Source organism: Somniosus microcephalus, unplaced genomic scaffold (genome assembly GCF_052327205.1).
Source record: "Somniosus microcephalus isolate GS21.2 unplaced genomic scaffold, FLI_Smic_1.0 unresolved_chr1, whole genome shotgun sequence".
NCBI classification, from domain to species: Eukaryota; Metazoa; Chordata; class Chondrichthyes; order Squaliformes; family Somniosidae; genus Somniosus; species Somniosus microcephalus.
The window spans coordinates 156500580-156526527 of record NW_028225179.1 but is presented as its reverse complement, the minus strand read 5'-3'; the positions used below and the strand labels follow the sequence as shown (position 1 = coordinate 156526527).

At 46.2% G+C, this 25948-nt stretch overlaps 1 protein-coding gene across 1 annotated transcript; it reads right to left on the bottom strand.

Annotated features, from left to right (window-relative positions):
• LOC147096311 (zinc-binding protein A33-like) lies at positions 1-22378 on the bottom strand. Its single transcript, XM_085973879.1, has 6 exons — positions 20166-22378; positions 19979-20074; positions 19653-19886; positions 18471-18493; positions 18258-18373; positions 1-1523 (listed from the first exon to the last, which is right to left on the bottom strand). The coding sequence occupies exons 1-6, from the start codon at positions 20574-20576 to the stop codon at positions 991-993; spliced, it is 1413 nt and encodes a 470-aa protein (XP_085830005.1). The 5' UTR covers positions 20577-22378; the 3' UTR covers positions 1-990.
• Between the last annotated feature and the right edge of the window lie 3570 nt (positions 22379-25948).

Genomic DNA, 25948 nt, shown 5'->3' with positions numbered 1-25948 from the left:
ATTTGCAAACTCCCCGTCATCTTGAAGAGAGATAGTTTGTGTATTTCTCATCACTAATGGTGCTGATGAACTGAGGAATGTCCTCATTTTGAGAACACAACTTATACCTGCTTTTTAATATAAAGGAGTGGGGCAGTGATGAGAAAGGGCTGGGATGGAGTTGCTGTCGGTTTTACTTTTTATTTTAGTCTTTGTTTTTATTACAGTGTCAGCCAGTGGCTCAGTTGGTCGCACTCTCGCTTCCTGAGTCAGAAAGTTGTGGGTTCAAGTCCCACTCCAGAGACATGAGCACAACAATCTAGGCTGACACTCCAGTGCAGTACTGAGCGAGCGCCGCACTGTCGGAGGTGTCTTTTCGATGAGACCTTAAACCGAGGCCCTGTCTGCTCTCTCAGGTGGATGTAAAAGATCCCAAGGCACTATTTCAGAGAAGAGTTCTGAGGAAGGGTCATCGACCTGAAACGTTAACTCATTTTCTCTCTCTACAGATGCTGCCTGACCTGCTGAGTATTTCCAGCATTTTCTCTCTTTATTTCAGATTTCCAGCATCTGCAGTATTTTGCTTTTGTGTTTGAGTTTTCCCCGGTGTCTTGGCCAATATTTATCCCTCAATTAGTGCAACAAAAAACAGATTATCTGGTCATTATCACATTGCTGTCTGTGGGAGCTTGCTGTGCGCAGATTGGCTGCCGCATTTCCCACATTACAACAGTGACTACACTCCAAAAAGTACTTCATTGGCTGTAAAGCGCTTTGGGAAGCCTGGTGGTCGTGAAAGGCGCTATAGAAATGCAAGTCTTTCTTTCTTCTTCTGACATTTTATATTTTTATTGGTTGTATTTACAGTCTCATTGGGATTTTACAATGTGTAATTTGGAAATTACATTTTCTAACTCCTGACCCCTGACCTCTGCTCCTGACCCGAATGGCACGGGGTCAAGTCACTGTGACGTCATGGATGATGTGGGCCGGCCCAAGGCCACGCCCCTTTTACCGACCCAGATCGGAGCCGGAGCAGATTCTCAGCCACTTGTTCACATCCAAAGTCCCAAAGAAAGGATAAAGTTTCCCCGTGAATTTATTCCCAGTGAAGGTGTGGAGATGGGACTTGGTGTCCGCGCTGCAAAATGAAACTGTCCCAGACTCATAACTGAGATAAACTCCCACCTTACCGGGGATTGGACCGGCGGGGAGAGGGGATTCAGGGGAGGAGTTTACATAAAACCCATCACCAGCCCGCTCGATGGTCCAGACTCCAGTCTCCGGGCTCAGTCTGACCCGTCCCTTCCTCTCCACAGACTCTGCGACTACTCCCAGCCTCCAGCGCCGATTCCCCGCCACCTCCACCTCCCAGTAATGTCTCCCCGATGTGAATCCCTCCGATCCCAGCACACAGGCCCCGTTTGTAAACCTCTTCCCGGTGTCAGGGAGATTCCTCTCGGTCCTGGTCCATCTCACACTCTTCAGATCCTCAGACACCTCGAGTCCTGGATGCGCTGTTTCCACATCCAGGGTCACAGAGACTGGGAGAAAAAGCAGAGAATTAGAGAGATTAACCGGGGAGTTGAGAGAGACTCGCCGGCAATCGGGGGAGAGACTCTCCGGGGATCGGGGGGGGGGGGGAGAGACTGGCCGGGGATCGGGGGGAAGAGAGTGGCCGGGGATCGGGGGGGGGGAGAGAGTGGCCGGGGATCAGGGGGAGAGAGACTGGCCGGGGATCGGGGGGAAGAGAGACTGGCCAGGGATCGGGGAGAGACTGGCCGGGGATCGGGGGGGGGGAGAGACTGGCCGGGGATCGGGGGGGAGAGAGTGGCCGGGGATCGGGGGGAAGAGAGACTGGCCAGGGATCGGGGAGAGACTGGCCGGGGATCGGGGGGGGGGGGGAGAGACTGGCCGGGGATCGGGGGGGAGAGAGTGGCCGGGGATCGGGGGGAAGAGAGACTGGCCAGGGATCGGGGAGAGACTGGCCGGGGATCGGGGGGAGAGACTGGCCGGGGATCGGGGGGAGAGACTGGCCGGGGATCGGGGGGGGAGAGACTGGCCAGGGATCGGGGGGGAGAGAGTGGCCGGGGATCGGGGGGGAGAGACTGGCCGGGGATCGGGGGGAGAGACTGGCCGGGGATCGGGGGGAGAGACTGGCCGGGGATCGGGGAGCGAGACTGGCCGGGGATCGGGGGGGAGAGACTGGCCGGGGATCGGGGAGAGACTGGCCGGGGATCGGGGGGGAGATGCTTTCACCGAGATCCCCCTTTCTGACTGATTTTTTTGTTTCTCAACTCGAGGAAAGAGCCGCCCTGAGGGGAGGAAACGAGGATCTGACAACAGCAGAAAACACCGGGACTTCCAGGGAGGGAGGTCACAGCTTCTGAAAATATCAAACATTACACCCGCCTCCGCACTGTGGGATTCTGTGGGGATATAAACACTAAAATGAACAAAAGCTGGAACTGGAGCCTCAATGTACAACTAAATACTGTTCCCAGTTTAATGCCCCACAAACTGGGGTTAAAATACCTGGGGGTTGAACACATTCCATACTCCTTACCAGATTACTAACTGAGGAAAGTCTCTCTGTGGGACTGGGTGTATATGGGTAGATGTGTGTGTGTGTGTTCCTCAAAGTAGAAAAGTCAAAGTTTTCAGACGATATGAAACTCGTAAATGTTGTAAATAATGAGGAGGATAGTAACAGACTTCAGAAGGACATAGACAGGCTGGTGAAATGGTCAGACAAATGATAGACAAAATTTAATGCAGAGAAGTGTTGAGTGATATTTTGGTAGGAAGAATGAGGAGAGGCAATATGATCTCAATGGTACAATTTTAAAGGTGTGCAGGAACAAAGAGACCCCTGGGGGTGTATGTACATAAATCTTTGAAAGTGGCAGGACAAGTTGAGAAGGCTGTTCAAATAATATGGGATCCTTGGCTTTATTAATACAGGAATAGAGTACAAAAGCAAGGAGGTTATGCTAAACCTTTATAAAACACTGGTTAGGCCTCAGCTGGAGGATTGTGTTCAATTCTGGGCACCGCACTTTAGGAAGGATGCCAAGGCCTTGGACAGGGTGCAGGAGAAATTTAGTAGAATGGTACCCGGGATGAGGGACTTCAGTCACGTGGAGAGACTGGAGAAACTGGGGTTGTTCTCCTCAGAGCAGAGACGGTTAAGAGGAGATTTGACAGACGTGTTCAATATCATGAATGTTTTTGATCGAGTAAATAAGGAGAAACTGTTTCGAATGGCAGAAGGGTTGGTAACCAAAGGACACAGATTGAAGGTGATTGGCCAAAGAACCAGAGGCGACATGAGGAAACATTTTTTACACAGCGAGTTGTTGTGATCTGGAACGCGCTGCCTGAAAGGGCGGTGGAAGCAGATTCAATAGTAACTTTCCAAAGAGTATTGGATAAATAGTTCAAGGGAAAAAATGACAAGGCTGTGGGGAAAGAGCAGGGGACTGGGATTAATAGGATAGCTCTACCAAAGATGGGCCGAATGGCCTCCTTTTGTTCTGTATCATTCTATGATCACAAAAAATAAGCATTTTATTAAAAGTGTCTAATCCTCCACCTGTGTGTAGTCTGCTTTCAAATGACCAAGAATGACTTTAAAACTGTACTGAACCATTTACTAGTTTCACTGGTGTACACTAGTCAGTTTCTTCGTAAATTAAATATTTTTTAATGTTTAAAAACTGTTAAAACGTGCCTACTAGTGCCTGTGCCCCTAAAAATTAGTTCAATTTGAAGAGTTTCCTCAAACGGGCACAATCAGCGGAAACTCGCCAGGCTCATTATCCCGATCTGGCGGCGGGGCCAGTTTTATGGGCGGGGTCGATAAATGGAACAACACCCAAAAGTTCAGAGGGACTTGGAGCTTCGAGCAGTGTAAGGAGATGAGAGCTACATGCTTACAACTGTTCCTGATAAGTCCTCCAGTGAGTATCTGTCTGTCCCAGTGTAAGAATCCTGAGAAATCCCCATTTCACATTCCCACTAGCTAACATGGACGAAATGAAATAAACATTATTAGTTGTAGGTTTAGGTTGGTATTATGTAACTGTTAGTCAATGCTCGCCGATTCTTGAATAATCGTGTTTATAAACCAGTGCAATATGCCTTGGGTAGACCCGGTTAGATTTTAAAATGGAAGAAAGAGGCCTTGGGCCTGCTTGACCAAATATTAAAGGTGCAGACTTTAACAAGCCTTGTTAGCAAAGCGACAGTCAGTCTGTGAGAAAAGCTGAGAGAATTAATGGAATTCCAGAGACTGAGATACGAGGCAGGGACTGTAAGATTGTTATAACTTACATGTTCATTGTTTTTTTGAATACTTGTTTTGATATGTTAGAACATCCACAGTGAATTATAAAAACAAAGGCTAACAGCAAGGGCCATATCTCAACCTCTGGAGACATATTCCTTTAATATTGCCATAAATACCCCAGATAAAACCGCTTGGACCACCCAGCATTGACATCAGTACCAGCTACGGACATGACAATGGCACACCCAGCCCAGTCGACCCTGCAAAGTCCTCCTCACGAACATCTGGGGACTTGTGCCAATATTGGGAGAGCTGTTCCACAGACAAGTCAAGCAACAGCCTGACATACTCATACTCACAGAATCATACCTTTCAGCCACTGTCCCAAACTCCTCCATCACCATCCCTGGACATTTCCTGTCCCACCGGCAGGACAGACCCACCAGGAGTGGCGGCACAGTGGTATACAGTCGGGAAGGATTGACCCTGGGAGTCCTCAATAATGACTCCGGACCCCATGAAGTCTCATGGCTTTAGGTAAAGCAAGGTGAAGGAAACCTCCTGCTGATTAACACCTACCGCCCTCCCTCAGCTGATGAATCAGTTCTCCTCCATGTTGAACACCACTTGGAAGAAGCACTGAGAGTAGCAAGGGTACAGAATGTACTCTGGGTGGAGGACTTCAATGTCCATCACCAAGAGTGCCTCGGTAGCTCCTCTACTGACCGAGCTGGCCAAGTCCTTAAGGACATAACTGCCAGTCTGGGCCTGTGACAGGTTGTGAGAAAACCAACATGAGGGGAAAAAAGCTACTTGACCTCATCCTCACCAAACTACCTGTCTCAGATGCATCTGTCCATGACAGCATTGGCAGCAGTGACCACTGCACAGTCATTGTGGAGTCGAAGTCCGGTCTTCACACTGAGGACAACCTCCATCGTGTTGTGTGGCACTACCACCGTGCTAAATGGGATAGGTTCAGGACAGATCAAGCAGCTCCAAACTGGGCATCCATGAGGTGCTGTGGGCCATCAGCAGCAGCAGAATTGTATTCCACCACAATCTGTAACCTCATGGCCCGGCATATCCCTCAGTCTACCATTACCATCAAACCAGGGGACCAACCCTGGTTCACTGAGGAGTGTAGAAGAGCATGCCAGGAGCCGCACTAGGCGTACCGAAAAATGAGGTGCCAACCTGGGGAAGCTGCAACACGGGACTACATGCACGTTAAAAAGCAGAAGCAGCATGCTATAGACAGTGCGAAGTGAACCCACAATCAACGGATCAGATCAATGCTCTGCAGTTCTGCCACATCTAGTCGTGAATGGTGGTGGACCATTGAACAACTACCGGGAGAAGGAGGCTCCATGAATATCCCCATCTTAGTGGTGAACCTGTGGAATTCTCTCCCACAGAAGGCAGTGGAGGCCAATTCATTAAATATATTCAAGAAGGAGTTAGATATATTTCTTAAGGCTAAAGAGATCAAGGGATATGGGGAGAAGGCAGGGACAGGGTACTGAATTTGGATGATCAGCCATGATCTCATTAAATGGTGGAACAGGCTCGAGGGGCCGAATGGCCGACTCCTGCTCCTATCTTCTATGTTTCTATGTTTCTATTTTCAAGGATGGTGGAGCCCAGTACGTGAGTGCAAAAGACAAGGCTGAAGCGTTTGTAACCATCTTCAGCCAGAAGTGCCGAGTGGATGATCCATATCGGCCTTTTCCTGAGGTCCCCACCATCACAGAAACCCGTCTTCAGCCAATTCACTCCATGTGGTAGCAAGAAACGGCTGTGTGCACTGGATAAGGTCAGAAATGGGGATGTTCGCTGATGACTGCACAGTGTTCAGTGCCATTCACAACTCCTCAGATAATGAAGCAGTCCATGCCCACATGCAACAAGACCTGGACGACGTTCAGGCTTGGGCTGATAAGTGGCAGGTAACATTCGCGCCACAGAAGTGTCAGGCAATGACTATCTCCAACAAGCGAGAGTCTAACCACCGCCCCTTGACATTCAATGGCATTACCATCGCCGAATCCCCCACCATCAACATCCTGGGGGTCACCATTGACCAGAAACTTAACTGGACCAGCCACATAAATACTGTGGCAACAACAGCAGTTCAGAGGCTGGGTATTCTGCGGCGATTGTCTCACCTCCTGACTCCCCAAAGCCTTTCTACCATCTACAAGGCACAAGTAAGGAGTGTGATGGAATACTTTCCACTTGCCTGAATGACTGCAGCGCAAATAACACTCAAGAATCTCGACACCATACAGGACAAAGCAGCCGCTTGACTGGCACCCCCTCTAACACTTTAAATATTCACTCCCCCAACCAAGGACTGCAGCGGTTCAAGAAGGCGGCTCACCACCACCTTCTCAACGGCAATTAGGGATGGGCAATAAATGCTGGCCTTGCCAGCGACGCCCACATCCCATAAAAATTAATTTTAAAAAATACAGCGAAGGCTATGGGCCCTGTCATCATCCCGTCTGTCGTGCTGAACACTTGTGCTCCAGAACTAACCGCGCTTCTAGGCAAGCTGTTCCAGTACAGCTACAACACTGGCATCTATCCGACATGCGGAAAACTGCCCTGGTATGTCTTGGCCACAAAAAGCAGGACAAATCCAACCCGGCCAATTACCGCAATCTCCAATACCTCCAAGTTACCACCCATGTCTCACCTCCTGACTCCCCAAAGCCTTTCCAGCATCTACAAGGCACAAGTCAGGAGTGTGATGGAATACTCTCCACTTGCCTGGATGAGTGCAGCTCCAACAACACTCAAGTAGCTCGACACATTCCAGGACAAAGCAGCACGCTTGATTGGCACCCCATCCACCACCTTAAACATTCACTCCCCCAACCACCGGCGTACCGTGGCTGCAGTGTCTGCCATCTGTAAGATGCACTGCAGCAATTCACCAAGGCTTATTCGGCAGAACATCGCAAACTCGTGACCTCTGCCACCTAGAAGGACAAGGGCAGGAGGCGCATGTGAACACCACCACCTCCAAGTTACCACCCATGTCACACACCATCCTGACTTGGAAGTATATTGCCGTTTCTTCATCGTCACTGGGTCAAAATCCTGGAACATCCTACTGAACAGCACTGTGGGAGTACCTTCACCTCGCGGACTGCGGAGGTTCAACAGGCGGCTCACCACCACCTACTCAAGGGCAATTAGGGATGGGCAATAAATGCTGGCCTTGCCAGCGACGCCCACATCCCATAAACACATTTTAAAATGAGTCTTAATGGTCAAAAACAGATGATGTAAGAGTGTCATCAGACCAAAAGCCTGAGTAAGCCAGGGTGATACCAACGTGGCATCTTTATGATTGGATTTTGGGTTTGGGTGTCAGTCAATCATTGGTTCAGGAGGACCCCATAGGTTTTGAATGAGAGTAAGGATATAAGAAGGAGTTCTTAACAGCCTCAAATTGTAGAAGGTTCCAGGAGCGGGAGATTCCAGGAGCAGACGATTCCAGGAGCAGACGATTCCAGGAGTAGACGATTCCAGGAGTAGGAGATTCCAGAGACACAGTAGAAGAATTCAGGAAGAAACAAGGAGACACCCGGGAGACGAGAAGAGATGAGAGACAAGAGACACAGGGTGCAGCTTACTCACAGTTGCGGCTTGTACCCAGAGTATGAGTGGTAATATAAGTCTCAATTATACACTGTAACTGCTGCTTGAATACTGTAGTGAATGAAGTCTTGCTTGAGCTGAATAAAGTTAAATCACTGTCCCCAATACGGGTCAACCTCGAATCATTTGGAACCAGGGTCCCTCTGAACATAACATAAGAACATACGATATAGGAGCAGGAGGAGGTCATTTGGCCCCTCGAGCCTGCTCCACCATTCAATAAGATCGTGGCTGATTTGATCTTGGCCTCAACTCCACTTCCCTGCTCGCTCCCCGTAACCCTCGACTCCCTTCTCGTTCAACAATCTGTCTATCTCCACCTTAAATATATTCAATGACCCAGCCTCCACAGCTCACTGGGGAAGAGAATTCCAAAGATTCACGACCCTCAGAGAAGAAATTCCTTCTCATCTCAGTTTTAAATCGGGGACTCCTTATTCTGAAATTATGCCCCCTAGTTCTTGATTCCCCCACGAGGGGAAACATCCTTTCTGCATCTACCCTGTCAAGCCCTTTCAGAATCTTATATGTTTCTATAAGATCCCCTCCCATTCTTCTAAACCCCAATGAGTATCGGCCCAACCTGCTCAACCTTTCCTCATAAGACAACCCCTTCAACTCAGGAATCTACCTAGTGAACTTTCTCTGAACTGCCTCCAATGCAAGTATATCCTTCCTTAAATAAGGAGACCAAAACTGTACGCAGTACTCCAGGTGTGGTCTCACCAATGCCCTGTACAGCTGTAACAGGACTTCCCTACTTTTATACACCATTCCCTTTGCAATAAAGGCCAACACTCCATTTGCCTTTCTAATTACTTGCTGTATCTGCATGGTAACTTTTTGTGATTCATGTACAAGGACCCCAGATCCCTCTGTACCTCAGCATTTTGTAATAATAATGTGCTTTTTTATTTTTCCTACCAAAGTGGATAACCTCGCATTTTCCCACATTATACTCCATCTGCCAGGTTTCTGCCCACTCACTTAGCCTATCTATATTCCTTTGGAGATTCTTTGCGTCCTCCACACAATTTGCTTTCCCACCTATCTTTGTATCATCAGCAAATTTGGCTCCATTACACTCGGTCCCGTCATCCAAGTCATTAATATAGATTGTAAATAGTTGAGGCCCCAGCACTGATCCCTGCAGCACCCCACTAGTTACAGTTTGTCAACCTTAAAATGACCCATTTATGCCGACTGTCTGTTTTCTGTTAGTTAGCCAATCCTCTATCCATGTTAATATATAACCCCCAACCCTGTGAGCTCTCATCTTATGTAATAACCTTTTATGTGGCACCTTATAGAATGTGTTTGGGTGTCAGTCAATCATTGGTTCAGGAGGGCTCCATAGGTTTTGAATGAGAGTAAGGGTATAAGAAGGAGGTCTTAACAGCCTCAAATTGTAGAAGATTACTGGAGTAGGAGATTCCAGGAGCAGGAGATTCCAGGAGCAGGAGATTCCAGGAGCAGGAGATTCCTGGAGTAGGAGATTTCAGGAGTAGGAGATTCCAGGAGCAGGAGATTCCAGGAGCAGGAGATTCCTGGAGTAGGAGATTTCAGGAGTAGGAGATTCCAGGAGTAGGAAATTCCAGAGACACAGTAGAAGAATTCAGGAAGAAACAAGGAGACATCCGGGAGACGAGAAGAGATGAGAGACAAGAGACACAGGGTGCAGCTTACTCACAGTTGCGGCTTGTACCCAGAGTATGAGTGGTAATATAAGTCTCAATTATACACTGTAACTGCTGCTTGAATACTGTAATGAATGAAGTCTTGCTTGAAATCCAAATACACGAGATCTACTTGTTCCCCTTTATCAATCCTGCTCGTTACATCCTCAAAGATCTCCAGAAAATTTGTCAAACATGATTTCCCTTTCATAAAACCATACTGACTCTGCTTGACTATGTCATGATTTTCTAAATGTCCTGTTACCACTTCCTTAATGATGGACTCCAGCATATTCCCAATGACAGATGTTAGGCTAACTGGTCGATAGTTGCCTGTTTTCTGTTTCCCTCCTTTCTTAAATAGGGGCGTTACATTTGCGGTTTTTCAGTCCGCTGGGACCTCTCCAGAATCCAGGGAATTTTGGTAGATTACAAAAAATGCATCCACTATCTCTGCAGCCACCTCTTTTAAGACTCTAGGATGCAGGCTATTGGGTCCAGGGGACTTGTCCACCTTTAGTCCCATTAGTTTGCCGAGCACTTTCTCTATAGAGATAGTGATTGTTTTAACTCCCCCGCCCACCCAAATAGCTCCTTGATTATCCATTATTGGGATGCTTGTAGTGTCTTCTACCGTGAAGACCGATACAAAATCTTTGTTCAAAGTCTCTGCCATTTCCCTGTTTCCCATTATTAATTCCCCAGACTCATCCTCTAGGGGACCAACATTTACTTTAGCTCCTCTCTTCCTTTTATATACCTGTAGATGCTCTTACTGTCTGTTTTTATATTTCTTGCTAGCTTACTCTCATAAGCTATCTTCTCTCTCTTTGTCATCTTTTTAGTCGTCCTTTGCTCATTTTTTAAATTTCCCTAACCTCTGGCCTTCCACTATTCTTTACAACATTGTATGCTTTTTTTTCAATTTGATACCATCCTTTACTTCCTTAGTTTGCCACGGATGGTTCATCCTTCTCTTAGAGTCTTTCTTTCTCACTGGAATATATCTTTGCTGAGAGTTATGAAATATCTCCTTAAATGTTTGCCACTGCTTTTCTACAGTCTTACCCTGTAATATATTTTCCCAGTCCACTTTAACCAAGTCTGCTTTCATACCTTTGTAATTACCTTTATTTAAGTTCAGGACACTAGTTTGAGACCTAGCTTTCTCACCGTCAAATTGAATTTGAAATTCTATGATGCTATCATCACCCTTCCCAAGAGGATCCTTCACTTCGAGATCATTAATTAATCCAGCCTCGTTACACATTACCAGGTATAAAATAGTCTTCTCCCTGGTTAGTTCCACAACGTATTGTTCCAAGAAACCATCCCGTATACACTCTAAGAACTCTTCCTCAAGTCTACCTTTGTCAGTTTGCTTTGTCCAATCAATATGAAGATTAAAATCTCCCATGATTATAGCCGTAACTTTCTTACAAGCCTCTATTATTTCTTGACTTATACTGTGTCCTACAGTGTGGCTACTGTTTCAGGGCCTGTAGACCACTGCCACCAGTGATTTCTTACCCTTACTATTTCTTATCTCCACCCAAACTGATTCTACATCTTGATCTTCTAATCAATATCATTTCTCAGTACTGCACTGATCTTATCCCTTATTAACAGAGCTACACCACCTCCTTTTCCTTTCTGCCTATCCTTACGAAATGGCAAATACCCCTGAATATTCAGTTCCCAGCCTTGGACACCTTGCAACCACGTCTCTGTAATGGCCATCAGATCATACCCATTTATTTCTAGTTGTGCTGTCAACTCATTTATCTTGTTACGAATGCTGCGTGCGTTCAGATATAGAGCATTTAGTTTTGTCTTTTTACCATTTTTCCTACTCTGACCCCACTTTCTGATGCACTCTTATGTGTATACGCTCTGTCCCTTCCTGTCACACTCTGATTATCATTACCCCTATCGCTACCCTGCACTTTTGCCTTCTCGTTTTTCTTTGACTTTTAAAATTTCCGCTCAGCGTATCCCCCCCCCCCCCCCCACCCACACTATTTAGTTTAAAGCCCTATCTACAGCCCTAGTTATTCGATTCGCCAGGACACTGGCCCCAGCCTGGTTCAAATGACGCCTGTCCTGACGGAACAGCTCCCACTTATCCCAGTACTGGTGCCAGTGCCCCAAGAATCGAAACCCATTTCTCCAACACCAATGTTCAAGCCACTCGTTCATCTCTCTGATCCTATTTACCCTGTGTCAATTTGCACATGGCTCAGGTAGTAATCCAGAGATTATTACCGTTGTGGTTCTGCTTTTTAATTTAGCCCCTAGCTGCTCATATTCCCTCAACAGAACCTCTTTCTTTGTCCTACCTATGTCATTGGTACCTACATGGACCATGACAATTGGATCTGTCCCCTCCTACTCCAAGTTCCTCTCCAGCCCAGAGGAGACGTCCTGCACCCTGGCAGCGGGCAGGCAACACAGCCTTCGGGACTCACGCTCTTGTCTGCAGAGAACAGTGTTTATCCCCCTAAATGTACAGTCCCCTACCACTAGCACATTTCTTTTTGCTCCCCCCACTTGAATGGCTCCCTGTACCATGGTGCTGTGGTCAGTTTGCTCATCCTCACTGCAGTCCCTGCTCTCACCCACACAGAGAGTAAAACCTCGTAACTATTTGACCAGAGCAAGGGCTGAGTCTCAACCACCACTAACTCCTGGTTCCCCATACCTGCCTCGCTCGTAGTCACACCCACCTGTCACTGACCACGGACCAAATTTGAATGAATTAATCCAAGGGGTGTGACTGCCTCCTGGAACACAGCGTCCAGGTAACTCGCCCCCTCCCTGATGTGTCTCAGTGTTTGAAGCTCGGACTCCAGCTCATCAACACGGAGCCGAAGTTCCTCGAGCAACCAAAATGGTGTCCACCAGCTCCCACATGGTGGAGCAGTAATACATCGCCTGCCCTGGCATCTCTGGAATCTTATAAATTGGCCAGCTTAGTCAGGAGGTTGATTGACAGCTGATTCTTTTATAAACTATTCGGTGCAGACAAGATCCTAGGACTGGCGTGGTTAGCGCGCCCTGGTCAGTTAAGGAAGGAAAACCTTCGAGGGGTTAGGACACTGCGACCCACCAGTATTAATAGCAACAAGTTAGTACAATTGACGGGCTAGACAGAAGTTGAGCATGTCACAGATAAAGAGTTGAGAAAATTATGTTTAACTGATTTAGTATCGTTTCTGACGAGTCAAGAATCAGAGTCACATCAGAAGGTGATAGAGAGGGTCCAGAGTCAAGGGACTCTGGGAAAGGTCGAATTAGACAAAGGGGAGCACTGGGCAGGCTGTGCAGCCCATTTCTGTGCGCAGCAGAGTGAAGTAAGAGAAGGAAAACATTTAGCCGCACAGAGAATAAGAGAAGGGGAACATTTGGAAATGCAGAAAATAATAGAGGGAAAAAGAATGCCAGCAGCTAGAAACTAGATATCTGGGAACTCAGCAAAGGAACAAAATAAACAGGGAATTGGGAAAACAGGAAAAGCTGCTGAGACGGCAGATCAAAAGGCAAATAAAAGAAACTTAAAGTTGTATGATCTGTCTGTACCAGTAATCTAACAGTCCCTGTATAATCTGTCTGTACCAGTAATCTCACGGTCACTGTATGATCTGTCTGTACCAATAATCTCACGGTCACTGTGTGATCTGTCTGTACCAGTAATCTCACGGTCACTGTATGATCTGTCTGTACCAGTAATCTCACGGTCACTGTATGATCTGTCTGTACCAGTAATCTCACGGTCACTGTATGATCTGTCTGTACCAATAATCTCACGGTCACTGTGTGATCTGTCTGTACCAGTAATCTCACGGTCACTGTATGATCTGTCTGTACCAGTAATCTCACGGTCACTGTATGATCTGTCTGTACCAATAATCTCACGGTCACTGTATGATCTGTCTGTACCAGTAATCTCACGGTCACTGTATGATCTGTCTGTACCAGTAATCTCACGGTCACTGTATGATCTGTCTGTACCAGTAATCTCACGGTCACTGTATGATCTGTCTGTACCAATAATCTCACGGTCACTGTGTGATCTGTCTGTACCAGTAATCTCACGGTCACTGTATGATCTGTCTATACCAGTAATCTCACGGTCACTGTGATCTGTCTGTACCAGTAATCTCACGGTCACTGTATGATCTGTCTGTACCAGTAATCTCAGTGTCACTGTGTGATCTGTCTGTACCAGTAATCTCACGGTCACTCTATGATCTGTCTGTACCAGTAATCTCAGTGTCGCTGTATGATCTGTCTGTACCAGTAATCTTACGGTAACTGTATGATAATAAGAACTTAAGAACATAAGAACATACGAAATAGGAGCAGGAGTCGGCCAATTGGCCAGTCGAGCCTGCTCCGCCATTCAACATGATGATGGTTGATCTGCTGCCTCTTCTCCACTTTCCTGCACTTTCCCCATATCCCTTGATTCTCCTAATATTCAAAAATCTATCGATCTCTGTCTTAAATATACTCAACGACTGAGCCTCTAGATTTCTCTGGGGTAGAGAATTCAAAAATTTCACCACCCTCTGAGTGAAGAAATTTCTCATCTCAGTTCCATATGGTCGACTCCTTATTCTGAGACTGTGACCCCTGGTTCTAGACTCCCCAGCCAGGGGAAATATCCTCCCTGCATCTACCCTGTCAAGCCTGTAAGAATTTTGTATGTTTCAATGAGATCACTTCTCATTCTTCTAAACTATAGAGAATATAGGCCCAGTCTACTCAACCTCTCCTCATAGGACAATCCCCCCATTCCCAGGAACCAGTCTGGTGAACCTTCGTTGCACTCCCTCTATGGCAAGTACATCTTTCCTTAGGTAAGGAGAACAGAACTGTTCACAATACTCCAGATGTGGTCTTACTAGAGCCCTATATAATTGCAGTGAGACATATTTACTCTTATACTCCAATACTCTTGTAATAAAGGCCAACATACCATTTGCTTTCCTAATTGCTTGCTGTACTTGCATGTTAACTTTCTGTGATTCGTGTACAAGGACACCCAGGTCCCAATGAGCACCAACATTTCACAATCCCTCACCATTTATAAAATAAGCTGCTTTGCTATTTTCCTACCAAAGTGAATAACTTCACATTTGTCCACATTATATTTCATTTGCCATGTTCCTGCCCACTCACTTAGCTTGTCTATATCCACTTAAAGCCTCCTTGCATCCTCCTCACAACTTACATTCCCACCCAGCTTTGTATCATCAGCAAACTTGGATATATTGCATTTGGTCCTCTCATCCAAATCATTGATGTAGATTGTGAACAGCTGAGGCCCAAGCACTGATCCTTGCGGTACCTGACTAGTTACAGATTGCCAACACGAAAATGAACCATTTATTTCTACTCTCTGATTTCTGTCCAGTAAACCAATCCTCAATCCATGCTACTATATTAGCCCCAATCCCTGGAGCCCTCATTTTGGTTAAGGCACCTTATCGAATGCCTTTTTAATTCCAAATACACCACATCCGCTAGTTCCCCCTTATCTATTCTGCTAGTTACATCATCAAAAAACACTAACAGATTTGGCAAACACGATTTCCCTTCAATAAATCCGTGTTGACTCGGCCCAATCCTATTATTATGTTCTAAGTGCCCTGTTACCACATCGTTTATAATAGATTCCAGCATTTTTCCTCATACTGACGTCAGGCTAAATCTTCTGTAATTCCCAGGTTTCTCTCTCCCAACTATCTTTAATAGTGGGGATACATTTGCAACTTTCCAATCGCGGGCACCATTCTAGAATCTGTGATCTGTATGTACCAGGAATCATACGGTCAATATATGATCTGTCTGTATCAGTAATCTCATGGTCACTGTACGATCTGTCTGTATCAGTAATCTCATGGTCACTGTATAATCTGTCTGTATCAGTAATCTCATGGTCACTATATGATCTGTCGGTACCAGGAATCATACGGTCAATATATGATCTGTTTGTATCAGTAATCTCACGGTCACTGTATGATCTGTCTCTACCAGTAATCTCATGGTTACTATATGATCTGTCTATAGCAGTAATCTCATGGTCACTGTATAATCTGTCTGTAACAGTAATCTCATTCACTGTGTGATCTGTCTGTACCACTAATTTCACGGTCACTGTTTGATCTGTCTGTACCAGTAATCTCACGGTCACTGTATGATCTGTCTGTACCAGTAATCTCACGGTCACTGTAAGATCTGTCCGTATCAGGAATCTCACGGTCACTGTATGATCTGTCTGTACCACTAATTTCACGGTCACTGTTTGATCTGTCTGTACCAGTAATCTCACGGTCACTGTATAATCTGCCTATACCAGTAATCTCAGTCACTGTATAATCTGTCTGTAACAGTAATCTCACAGTCACTGTATGATCTGTTGTACTAGTAATCTCACGGTCACTATGATCTGTCTGTACCAGAAATCTCACCGTCACTGTAAGATCTGTCTGTACCTGTAATCTCAATCACTGTATGATCTGTCTGTACCAGTAATCTCACGGTCACTGTATGATCTGTCTGTACCAGTAATCTCACGGTCACTGTATGATCTGTCTGTAACAGTAATCTCACGGTCACTGTATGGTCTGTCTGTACCACTAATCTCACGGTCACTGTTTGATCTGTCTGTACCAGTAATCTCACGGTCACTGTATGATCTGTCTGTAACAGTAATCTCACGGTCACTGTATGATCTGTCTGTACCAGTAATCTCAGTCACTGTATGTATTGGGTGGTTTAATATGATTGAACAGTTTAATACTTTTCACTCATTATTTCCAAGTTTTCAAGCTCGTTTAAAGGGGTCTTAATACAGATTATTCTGTAAAAAGCCAATGTATATTTAGCGTATTAGGGGACAAACACCTGACTGGATGAAGAACACATCCCGCAGATGGAGTGAGGAAACGAGCTGCCACAGGGGAAAAGGTAAGGAAGGGCAGTGAATAAATAATTCAAGGGAAAAAGTAGAGGAAAAAAAGAGGATGAAGCAGCTGTGGCCCACAACTCGATCAGTCTGAACAGCAGCCTGGACAGGAACTCAAACAAAACTGGTACAATCGGGCAGGCCCCAGATTCAGAGACACCCACAAGAGGAAAAGACACCCTGGAGACAGCAAACCGACATCACCCTGAATACAGTCCATCAATCAAATTATATCCACGAATCTCAACAGACTCCAGCACATAATCAGACAAAACACAACTGACTGACATAAAAGAACAGGTGGATGCTCCATTTCTGCAGGAGATCCTCCTCACCACCCTCAGAACACACCGAGTTTGTGAGTGAGTGGGTGGGACCAATGCTGGCCGCTTTCTACTGACCCAAGTGCAGAGGATAGTCACACTAATCAACAGGAACCTTCCCATTACTCTGAGACACGCATTCCTGGAGAAGGAGGCCGCTCCATCCTAAAGAATCTCGAATAACAGGAGAATTCAAAGTGAAGCTTCAGTTCTGTGTCCTGAATGAGGTGTCCCCACATTCCCCACATCAGCAATCCTCACACTCGCCCCACGTATGGACAGCACAGTAACCATGAGTGGAGACCTAAACTGTGCTCTTCACTCCCAACGGGACAAGCTCCCAGTGGACACAGGGCACTAGGACAAGCAGCCGGAGCAATCTGGGAAAAATAGTGACCTGGTCCCACGCCAACTAATAGCTCCCCTACCGAGTTTTACAAGGTCCTAATCGCGGAACTTACTCTCCCGCTACTGAAACCCCGCACTATGTGCTGGAGACAAGGACACAGACACACTTAACTTAGTCACAATCATGTTAATACATATGAAGAGAAAGGTCACCACCATTGCTCATCGTAGAAAATTAAATCCCTCCTCAATGCGGACAAGAAAATATTGGCCAATATCATAATCTCCAGATATCTCCGGCCTGGTCCATGCAAACAAATAGGCTTCATACGGGGCCGCACGTGGAGGCAAAACACCAGCGGTTATTCAATGTGATGCACCATTGTCATACCTCTACCCTGAAACTATCCCTGGATGTATAAGCCATAATAATTGTCTAGGGCGAGTGGAATGATTCAAGGCAATTGAGAGAATAAGCCTTGGTGACACTTTCAGCAATCCAGTGCTTGCTCCCCAGGTCCACAGTGAGCACCAGCTAACTCTGTACCCCTCACCACTCCTCCCTCAACAGGCAGAGAAAGCCTCGCTCCCAGGCTTCCTGGCCTGACCTTGGTCACGGACATGAGTTTGACACACAAGATGGAGATGGATCAGGAGATGAGTATTGTAGAGGAGGAAAGGTTCAGCTGGGAAGGGCGGTGTTTCCTGTTGCTGAAGTGTGCAAAGTATCGATGGGTTCTGGAGGCTGTGGTTCATCTGAGGGTCCCTGTGTTGGTCATGTTCGGGGAGCTGACATTTTCAGCTGACCAGTTGAAGGCGATGCTTTTTACACATGGATTTGGTGCGTGAATAACACTAACTCCATCCAGGCCCGCTTTTAACCGTGTTCATTTGCAACTACTTAGTACTAAAAGATACTTTCTATGATATTTTTATGTATAACGAATCAAATTATAAGATATAAATCAGGCCAAAGGAACTTATATGAGTTTTACCTGGGTTCATGACATCCAACATTTCTATACACACTGCGTATAGTAAAGGGCCGTTGAATTTTTCGATAGACAGGGCGGTATCTGCTAATGTCAGTTTATTATCGTCATCGCTAATCCTGCAAATATCAAACAATTGGTTATAAATTGACCATAAACACTTTTCTGAGCTATTTCACCAAACTGTGCAGAGTTTCAGTAAAGAGCATGGCCTACCTCATCTTCTGACGAGTTTCTTCCTGAAATAAATAAAACACAATCTGAGTTGACAGAGACTGAGCGTCTATATCCGGACAGCAGAAATTACACCCAGATTGTTACAAGCTGTTGATAATTCCCAATTCTCACTGCTGCCCACACACAGGTAGAAAGAGGATATTACAAAAAGGATATAGAAGCACAGGAGAACGTATAAAAGAGATTTACAAGAATGATACCAGAACTGCGAGGGTACAACTAACAGGAAAGAGTGAACAGGAAAGATTATTCTCTAGAAAAGGGAAGACTGAGAGGAGACCTGAGCGAGGTCTTTAACATTATGAAAGGATTCGATGGGGCAGATGTAGAGAAGATGTTTCCACTTGTGGGGAGTCTAAAGCAAGGGGTCATAAATATAAGAGAGTCAGTAATGAATCCAAAGGAGAATTCAGGAGAAATCTCTTTACTCAGAGAGTGTTTAGAATGTGGAACTCGCTACCACAAGTTGAGGAGAATAGCACCGATGTATTTAAAAGGGAGCGAGATCAGTACATGAGGGAGAAAGGAACAGAAGGATATATTGATAGGGTGAGATGAAGTAAGGTGGGAGGAGGCTCGTGTGGAGCATAAACACTGACATTGATCTGATGGGCCGAATGGCCGGTCTCTGTGCTGGAAAATTCTGTGTAATTCTATGAGCGGCATATTTGAAAACAGGCCATCAGAAATTACACGAAAAATTATTAAATGCTTCTGATAGAAACAGGATATAGTTGAAATATCTCATTAGAGTATCAGATACTAGAAATCAACATCAGTGTCACTCACAGACACAGTGCCTCTCACACCCACCCTACCAGACACACCCACACACTCACAACATGGGACTGGAACTGGATTGGAATGTGAGTTTCAGGAGAATATTAAACTTGGGCACCACAGAAATAATTACAGACTAACTATCAAGATCACGGCAACTCATTCCCGGGGAGGTTGCAGGTATTCCCGGGATCCTGTAGATATTGTGGGAGGCCGATTAGTTCGGTGAAAATAGCAGATCCGCCCAGGAATGGAGAAAACAATCGATCGGTTTAAATCAGTGACGAATTATTGGGAAAATGCTGCATTTATGTCAAAATTCTCGCCCGTCAACTTGTGACTGTGAACTTTCACTGAACTAAACTGAAATATAATCCTCACCTTCAGAAATGTCAGCTCGTCTTTTTGCTCCATCTGTTTCTGCAACTTTGGGAGTTTCTCCCGAATAGAATTTAAATTCACTTGAATCTGTCGAAGGTTTTTCTCCATTGTTTCTAGAATCTTCCCCTCTTGTTCCCTGAGATCTCTGATTAAACGCTGCTCTTTCTCACTGAGAATCTGGTGCATTTTAGCGAACTCGGATGTGATGCGGGTCTGCAGACTGCTCGACTGTTCCTACCAAATGAAATGTGAAAAATAACACGTTTTCCGCATTAAAACCAAAAAAAAACGAATCAAACTTCGAAAATCAGCACAGGACGATTTACCCTAATTTCGGAAATCTTCTGTTTCTGCCGCCGCTCCGTGTCTAGAACCGCCGATTTCTTCTCTGTGAGAGAATCTAAGGAAGATTTCACCTGATCCTGGGATTGGGAGAGAAAAATCACAGAATAAAAGTGTTAGACCATGAAAATGTGATAAAATAATCAGGTGATCAAATCTGCTCCCTTTTACCTTGTAGATTCCAACAGCTTCTTTAATGGGCATGAAGCGGTGCTCTCTGTGTTCCCACGCATCTCTACAAGTGTAACAGATCAATTTCTTGTCAGTTTCACAAAATAGCTTCAGTTCTTCCTGATGTTCCTCACAGTGAAGTTTACTTTCCTTCCCTTTCGGATTCAGCTTTAATTTTCGAGCTTTCTCGGCCAGATTCGCTAAGGCCCGATTAACCTTGAGGTTTATTTCCGGAAACTCCTCTCTACATTCCGGGCAAGAATTTGTCTCCTCCTTTTCCCAACACTGTGTGATACAGGAGCGGCAGAAGTTGTGCCCACACTCCAGTGTTACCGGATCGGTGAAGAAATCCAGACAAATGGGACGAATTGCCTCCTCGGTCAAACTCTCGGCCTCCTGTCTGGAAGCCATGTTCACACTCAGCACTTCCTGATTCAAACCGCTTTCCGTCTCCGTGTTTACTGCGCTGCCGAACAGCCTCAGTTCAGCGACTTCCCCGATGAAATTCACGGCAATACTCAGGGAATTATTATTAATATAAACGAGTCTCTGTCCAATCGACTTTTACTCAGGGAGATAAAACCTAGAGCAGTATAAAGGACAAACAGTGTTAGAGGGCGGAGGGGAATAATTGAACCTTGGCCTGGAGATTGCAGGTCCGTGAGGCGTTGGCAGTGGGGGGAGGGAGCGAGGAGGGAGGAGCCGGAGATGGGCGGGGATAGAAACATACATAGAAGATAGGAGCAGGAGTAGGCCATTCGGCCCCTCGAGCCTGCTCCGCCATTCAATGCGATCATGGCTGATCATCCAAGTTCAGTACCCGGAACCTGCTTTCTCGCCATACCCCTTGATCCTTTTAGCCTTAAGTAATATATCCAACTCCTTCTTGAATATATTTAATGAATTGGCCTCTACTGCCTTCTGTCACCACTCTCTGGGTGAATAAATTCCTCATTTCTTTCCTAAAAGGCCTACCCCTTATCCTTAGACTGTGACCCCTGGTTCTGGATTCTCCGACCATCGGGAACATCCTCCCTACATCTAGTCTGTCCAGTCCTGTCAGAATTTTATAAGTTTCAATGAGATCCCCCCGCATTCTTCTAAACTCCAGCGAGTACAAGCCCAATCGACCCAATCTCTCCTCATATGTCATTCCTGCCATCCCAGGTATCAGCCTGGTGAATCTTCGCTGAACTCCTTCCATGGCAAGAACATCCTTCTTCAGATAAGGCGACCAAAACTGCACACAATACTCAAGATGTGGTCTCACCAAGGCCCTGTACAACTGTAGCAAGACATCCTTGTTCCTGTACTCAAACCCTCTCGCTATGAAGGCCAACATACCATTTGCCTTCTTAACCGCCTGCTGCACCTGCATGCTTACCTTCAGCGACTGGTGCACAAGGATCGAGATTCCAGGGCACTTTGATCCAGACCAAACTCACTCTGGTGACAGACGGTGTGAGATATGGATCCATAAACTGAATTGTGTTAATGATTGCAGCCGCTCACCCTGAAACACAAAGTGCCATAAATGTCAAGGAGCTGTCTGGATCAGTTTCAGTACTTGCTGATTCAATCTGCTGGTGTCATGGTTCTGTGGGTGGATCCAGACCCGGTTCCCAGTCACAGATCACTCGAGTCCCTGCAAGTGCTGTTCACATCTGAATGAAATAGAATCGCATTTACAAAGAGAAAAGACAGTCTGTGATGTTTCGGGGTGCACCCATCATCAGACTGAGAGACTAACGGGAATTTTAACTGAGTCTGGGAATCGGGAGAGGGAAAAAGGAGGAGGGCAGAAGCGGAACCCAAAATATATTACTATTGAAATCACTGGCAGGAAACTCAGACTGGTTCTGTTATCAGCGTATGTTCCACTGCACCACATGTTCCTTCCTGTGCTGTGTCCAAGCGACCCTCTCCTGATCACTGGCCCTCTCCCTCCGAATCAATTCCCCGACCCTAGGAGCTACCTGGGAATGCACAGCTGGTTTCCGCAGCTGGGCAGTTACATTTCATTCTGTCTTTCCAGAGAGAAGCAGGCGGAGCGAGCATGCAGCTTCCCCAGGATAACAGGCTCCATGGTGCAGGGTGCCAGTGACTGACACACACGTCACTCTGCGGGCAGCGCATCTCAATTCAGAGATTTACCGCAACCATTCCCTCAATATCCAGCTGGTGTGCGACCATACTCAGCGCATCATGCAAGGCAATGCTCGGTATCCTGGCAGCAGCCATGTTGCCTTCATTCTGTGGCAGTCTGCTGTACCATCAGCCTTTGAGCCACGGACAAACCAGAGGGTGGCTACTGGGCAACAAGGGCCACCACTGATCACCCGGCTCTTGACTCTGCTACGCTACACGTGGGCAGCGTGTATATAATGAGAGCCATGCTGCCCCACGGAATCTGATAGAGCAGACCATTGGTGTCCTTCATCAACGCTTCCGCTGTCAGGACCGCTCTGGAGGAGCCCTGCGGTACTCACCAGAGCGGGTCTCAAGATTCGCCATGGTCTTCTGCATGTTCCACAATCTCGGCATCATGAGGGCACAGCCCTTTCCACCAGACATACAGCGACCAGCTGAGGAGGAGGAAGAGATGTAGGAGGAAGCAGAAGAGGAGGAAGCGGAAGGGAAGAGGCAACCCAGACAGCTCCTTTCTTCCCGGGCTCCCTGTGATAGAATCATCCGACTGAGGTACCAGTGAACACAACCCCAATTCCCCATCAATAATAGTCCCACACATTACCTCCCCTCTGTTACTGACCATCACAGCGTCCTCGACCACAATCTCTATCAGGTCGCCTCTCAGTCTTCACTTTCCTAGAGAAAAGAGCTCCAGCCTGTTTAATCTCTCCTGATGGTATAACCTCTCAGATCTGCTATCATCTGGGTCAATCTTTTTGGCAATTTCTCCAGGGCCTCTGCATCCTTTTTGTAATATGGAGACCAGAACTGTGCTCAGTACACAGCAAGTGTGGTCTAGCCAAGCTTCTATACAAGTTTAACACAACTTCTCTACTTTTCAATTCTATTCCTCTGGACATGAACCCCGGTGTTTGCATTTTATGGCCTTGTTAACTTGCGTTGCTACATTTAATGATTTGTGAATCTGCAGCCCGAGATCCCTTTGCTCCTCGAACCCATTTAGATTCTTATTCCCCAGGAGTGTGAGGCCTCCTTATTCCTCCTACCATTTGTTTCTTCTCCCCCCTCCTTTCCCCCAGCCCTACAGAGGTCCTTGCTGATCTTTCAGCTCCCAGTTCCGCTCCGGGGTGTGGACCTGAAATGCTAACCTGTCTATTATAGAATATAATATTGATTATATTTACATACATCACTGCACCATTTTTGTAGAATGCTCGCATTTTTTAATACCGAATATCTCTGCATTTTGTTTGCATTTTCTGCTTCTATTTCGAACTATTGGTGAAAGGGACTCCTGGAAATTTCACCTCAAGTTCACATCACTCCCAGGAAACCAGACTGGACGGGCGTAAAATGGGTCTTTGGGCAGTCGCATAAAACAGGCGATGGTGAATCGGCAGTTTTACACCCGCCCAATTTTCTGGAAATGTTGCATTACCGCCCAAGACCAATTTCACCCAGAATTCCTTCCTGGATTTTTCTGTTCTTCATGAAAATGCATTCAACCAGCGATCACATGACTTTAGAGCAGTCTCGCCATCTTTATTACTTCCATTAATCTAACAATTCAAATAAAGCAAATGAAAAGAAAACAACAGTCTTGTCAGGCAAAATCTCTAAAGCAGGGAGTCCAAGCGCTGGTTACTAGTCTATCACTAACGTCATTGCTATTCACTGCAATTTCACAGTGAGTGTTTACAAGCACAGTCCCAATTAATGGGTTTCCTCTGGTCAAATTGCAGAACTGACCAGCACCGGACAGTTGTTTCCGTGACCTACCAAGTGATCTAGGGCTGTGATGCACTTCCTGAGGTCGTGAAAGGCGTTATAGAAATGCAAGTCTTATAGTCATGGCCACTGATGATTAATTTGAGATAGTTGGCAGAATAAAATGGGATAGTAATCACGTCAGTAAATTATTGAGTTACATAAAACTTCTGCAAAGAGCATGCATTGCTTCCTGTTCTGATAAGCTGCCTTCTAATCTAATACAGACAGCTCTCCACTCACACTGAGTGTTCTGAGCTTAATAGATTGTCAGGCTAGTTGTAGCAAGACCAATCATATCAAAGTGATTGCAAGAGTATCAACGCCTCAATATTCTCGCTGTGACAATGACAGAAACAAAATTAACCTGGAAAGTTACATTTCTGTGTAGTTATGGACATTGATATGGAGTTAGTCCCATTGACACTTGGAAGCATACAGAAGAACCAAGAGACCAAGATAATTACAGATGAGGAAGGCCATTCTGACCAACTTGATCCATCGAGAGATCTTAACTTCCCGCCATTGTAGTGTTGAATAGTTTCTTGAATGATTCCAGGGTTTTTGTCTCCATTGCTCTCTCTGGAACTTCACTCCACATGTTGATGACTCTTTGGGGGAAAGTTTTCAGGCCTCCCACTGGCAGAAACAAGGTGGTTTTGCCCCCCAAAATGCTGGGCAGTGATGTACCACCTCGGTGCTGTGGCCACGGCAACATTTCCCCAGACCGATCGCTGGGACTATTGCAATCCCGAATCAGGTGATCGGCTCATTCAAAGTGCAAATCAGGATCATATAGAATTAAAGACTCGGGCAGCACAGGAGGCCAATCGGCTCATCCGGGGAGATTTTGCCGAACCTGTCGGAAAGAAGGCGGGACTCCCCCTTTCAGGTTTTTGACCCGCCTACTTCGACGTCCGGCCAATCCGCGCGATTTCCCCTTGATTGACCTTGTTGAACCCGCCCAGCGGGCCCAGCAGGCCAATTAAGGGCCACCCAGCAACAGGTGACATCACAGCCTGCAATTTCATCTGTCAAGAGTTTTTGACAGATGAAATATCAGTGTTTCACAGCTGTTTGAAGCTGTCAAACACTGACAGTCTGAGTTCCAACATGAGTCCTTCTGCTCAGACTCAGTTACCGGCACTCAAAGCTGAAGGCTGTCACTTTTCACAGATCGCAGCCGGTCAGCTTTCAGTGCCGGGTGAGTGATGGGCTCCCGACGGCTACAGGAAGAAAGGCTGTTAAGGTAAGTACAGGTAAGTAAAATAGCAAAATACTGCAGATGTTGGAAATCCGAAATAACAGAAAATGCTGGAAAAACTCAGCAGGTCAGGCAACATCCGTGGAGAGAAATTTGAGTTGACGTTTCGGGTCGAACCCTTCTTCAAAACTGGAAAGAAAAGAAAATAGATCGAAGGCAGGGCTGCGATCGGACAAAAGAAGTAACAGAAACAAAAGATGTAAAAGAGACAAAAAAAGGTATTCGAAGCTAGGCGAGATGGTAATAGGCTGAGATTAGGTTTGAAGTGTTCTGGCAGGGCAAGAGATAGATGCCAGGTGTGAGAGAGGAACAAAAGGAAAGCGGGGGGGGGGAGGAAAAGAGTGGAAAAATTACAGGTAAAAAATTTAATAGGGGCCGAGGTTATGATCTGAAATTGTTGAACTCGATATTGAGTCCGGAAGGCTGCAAAGTGCCTAATCGGAAGATGAGGTGCTGTTCCTCGAGTTTATGTTGAGCTTCCGTGGAACAATACAAGAGGCCAAGGACGGTGAGGTCCGAGTGGGAATGGAGCGGTGAATTAAAATGACAGGCGACCGGAAGCTCGGGGTCACCCTTACGGACTGAACGGAGGTGTTCCGCA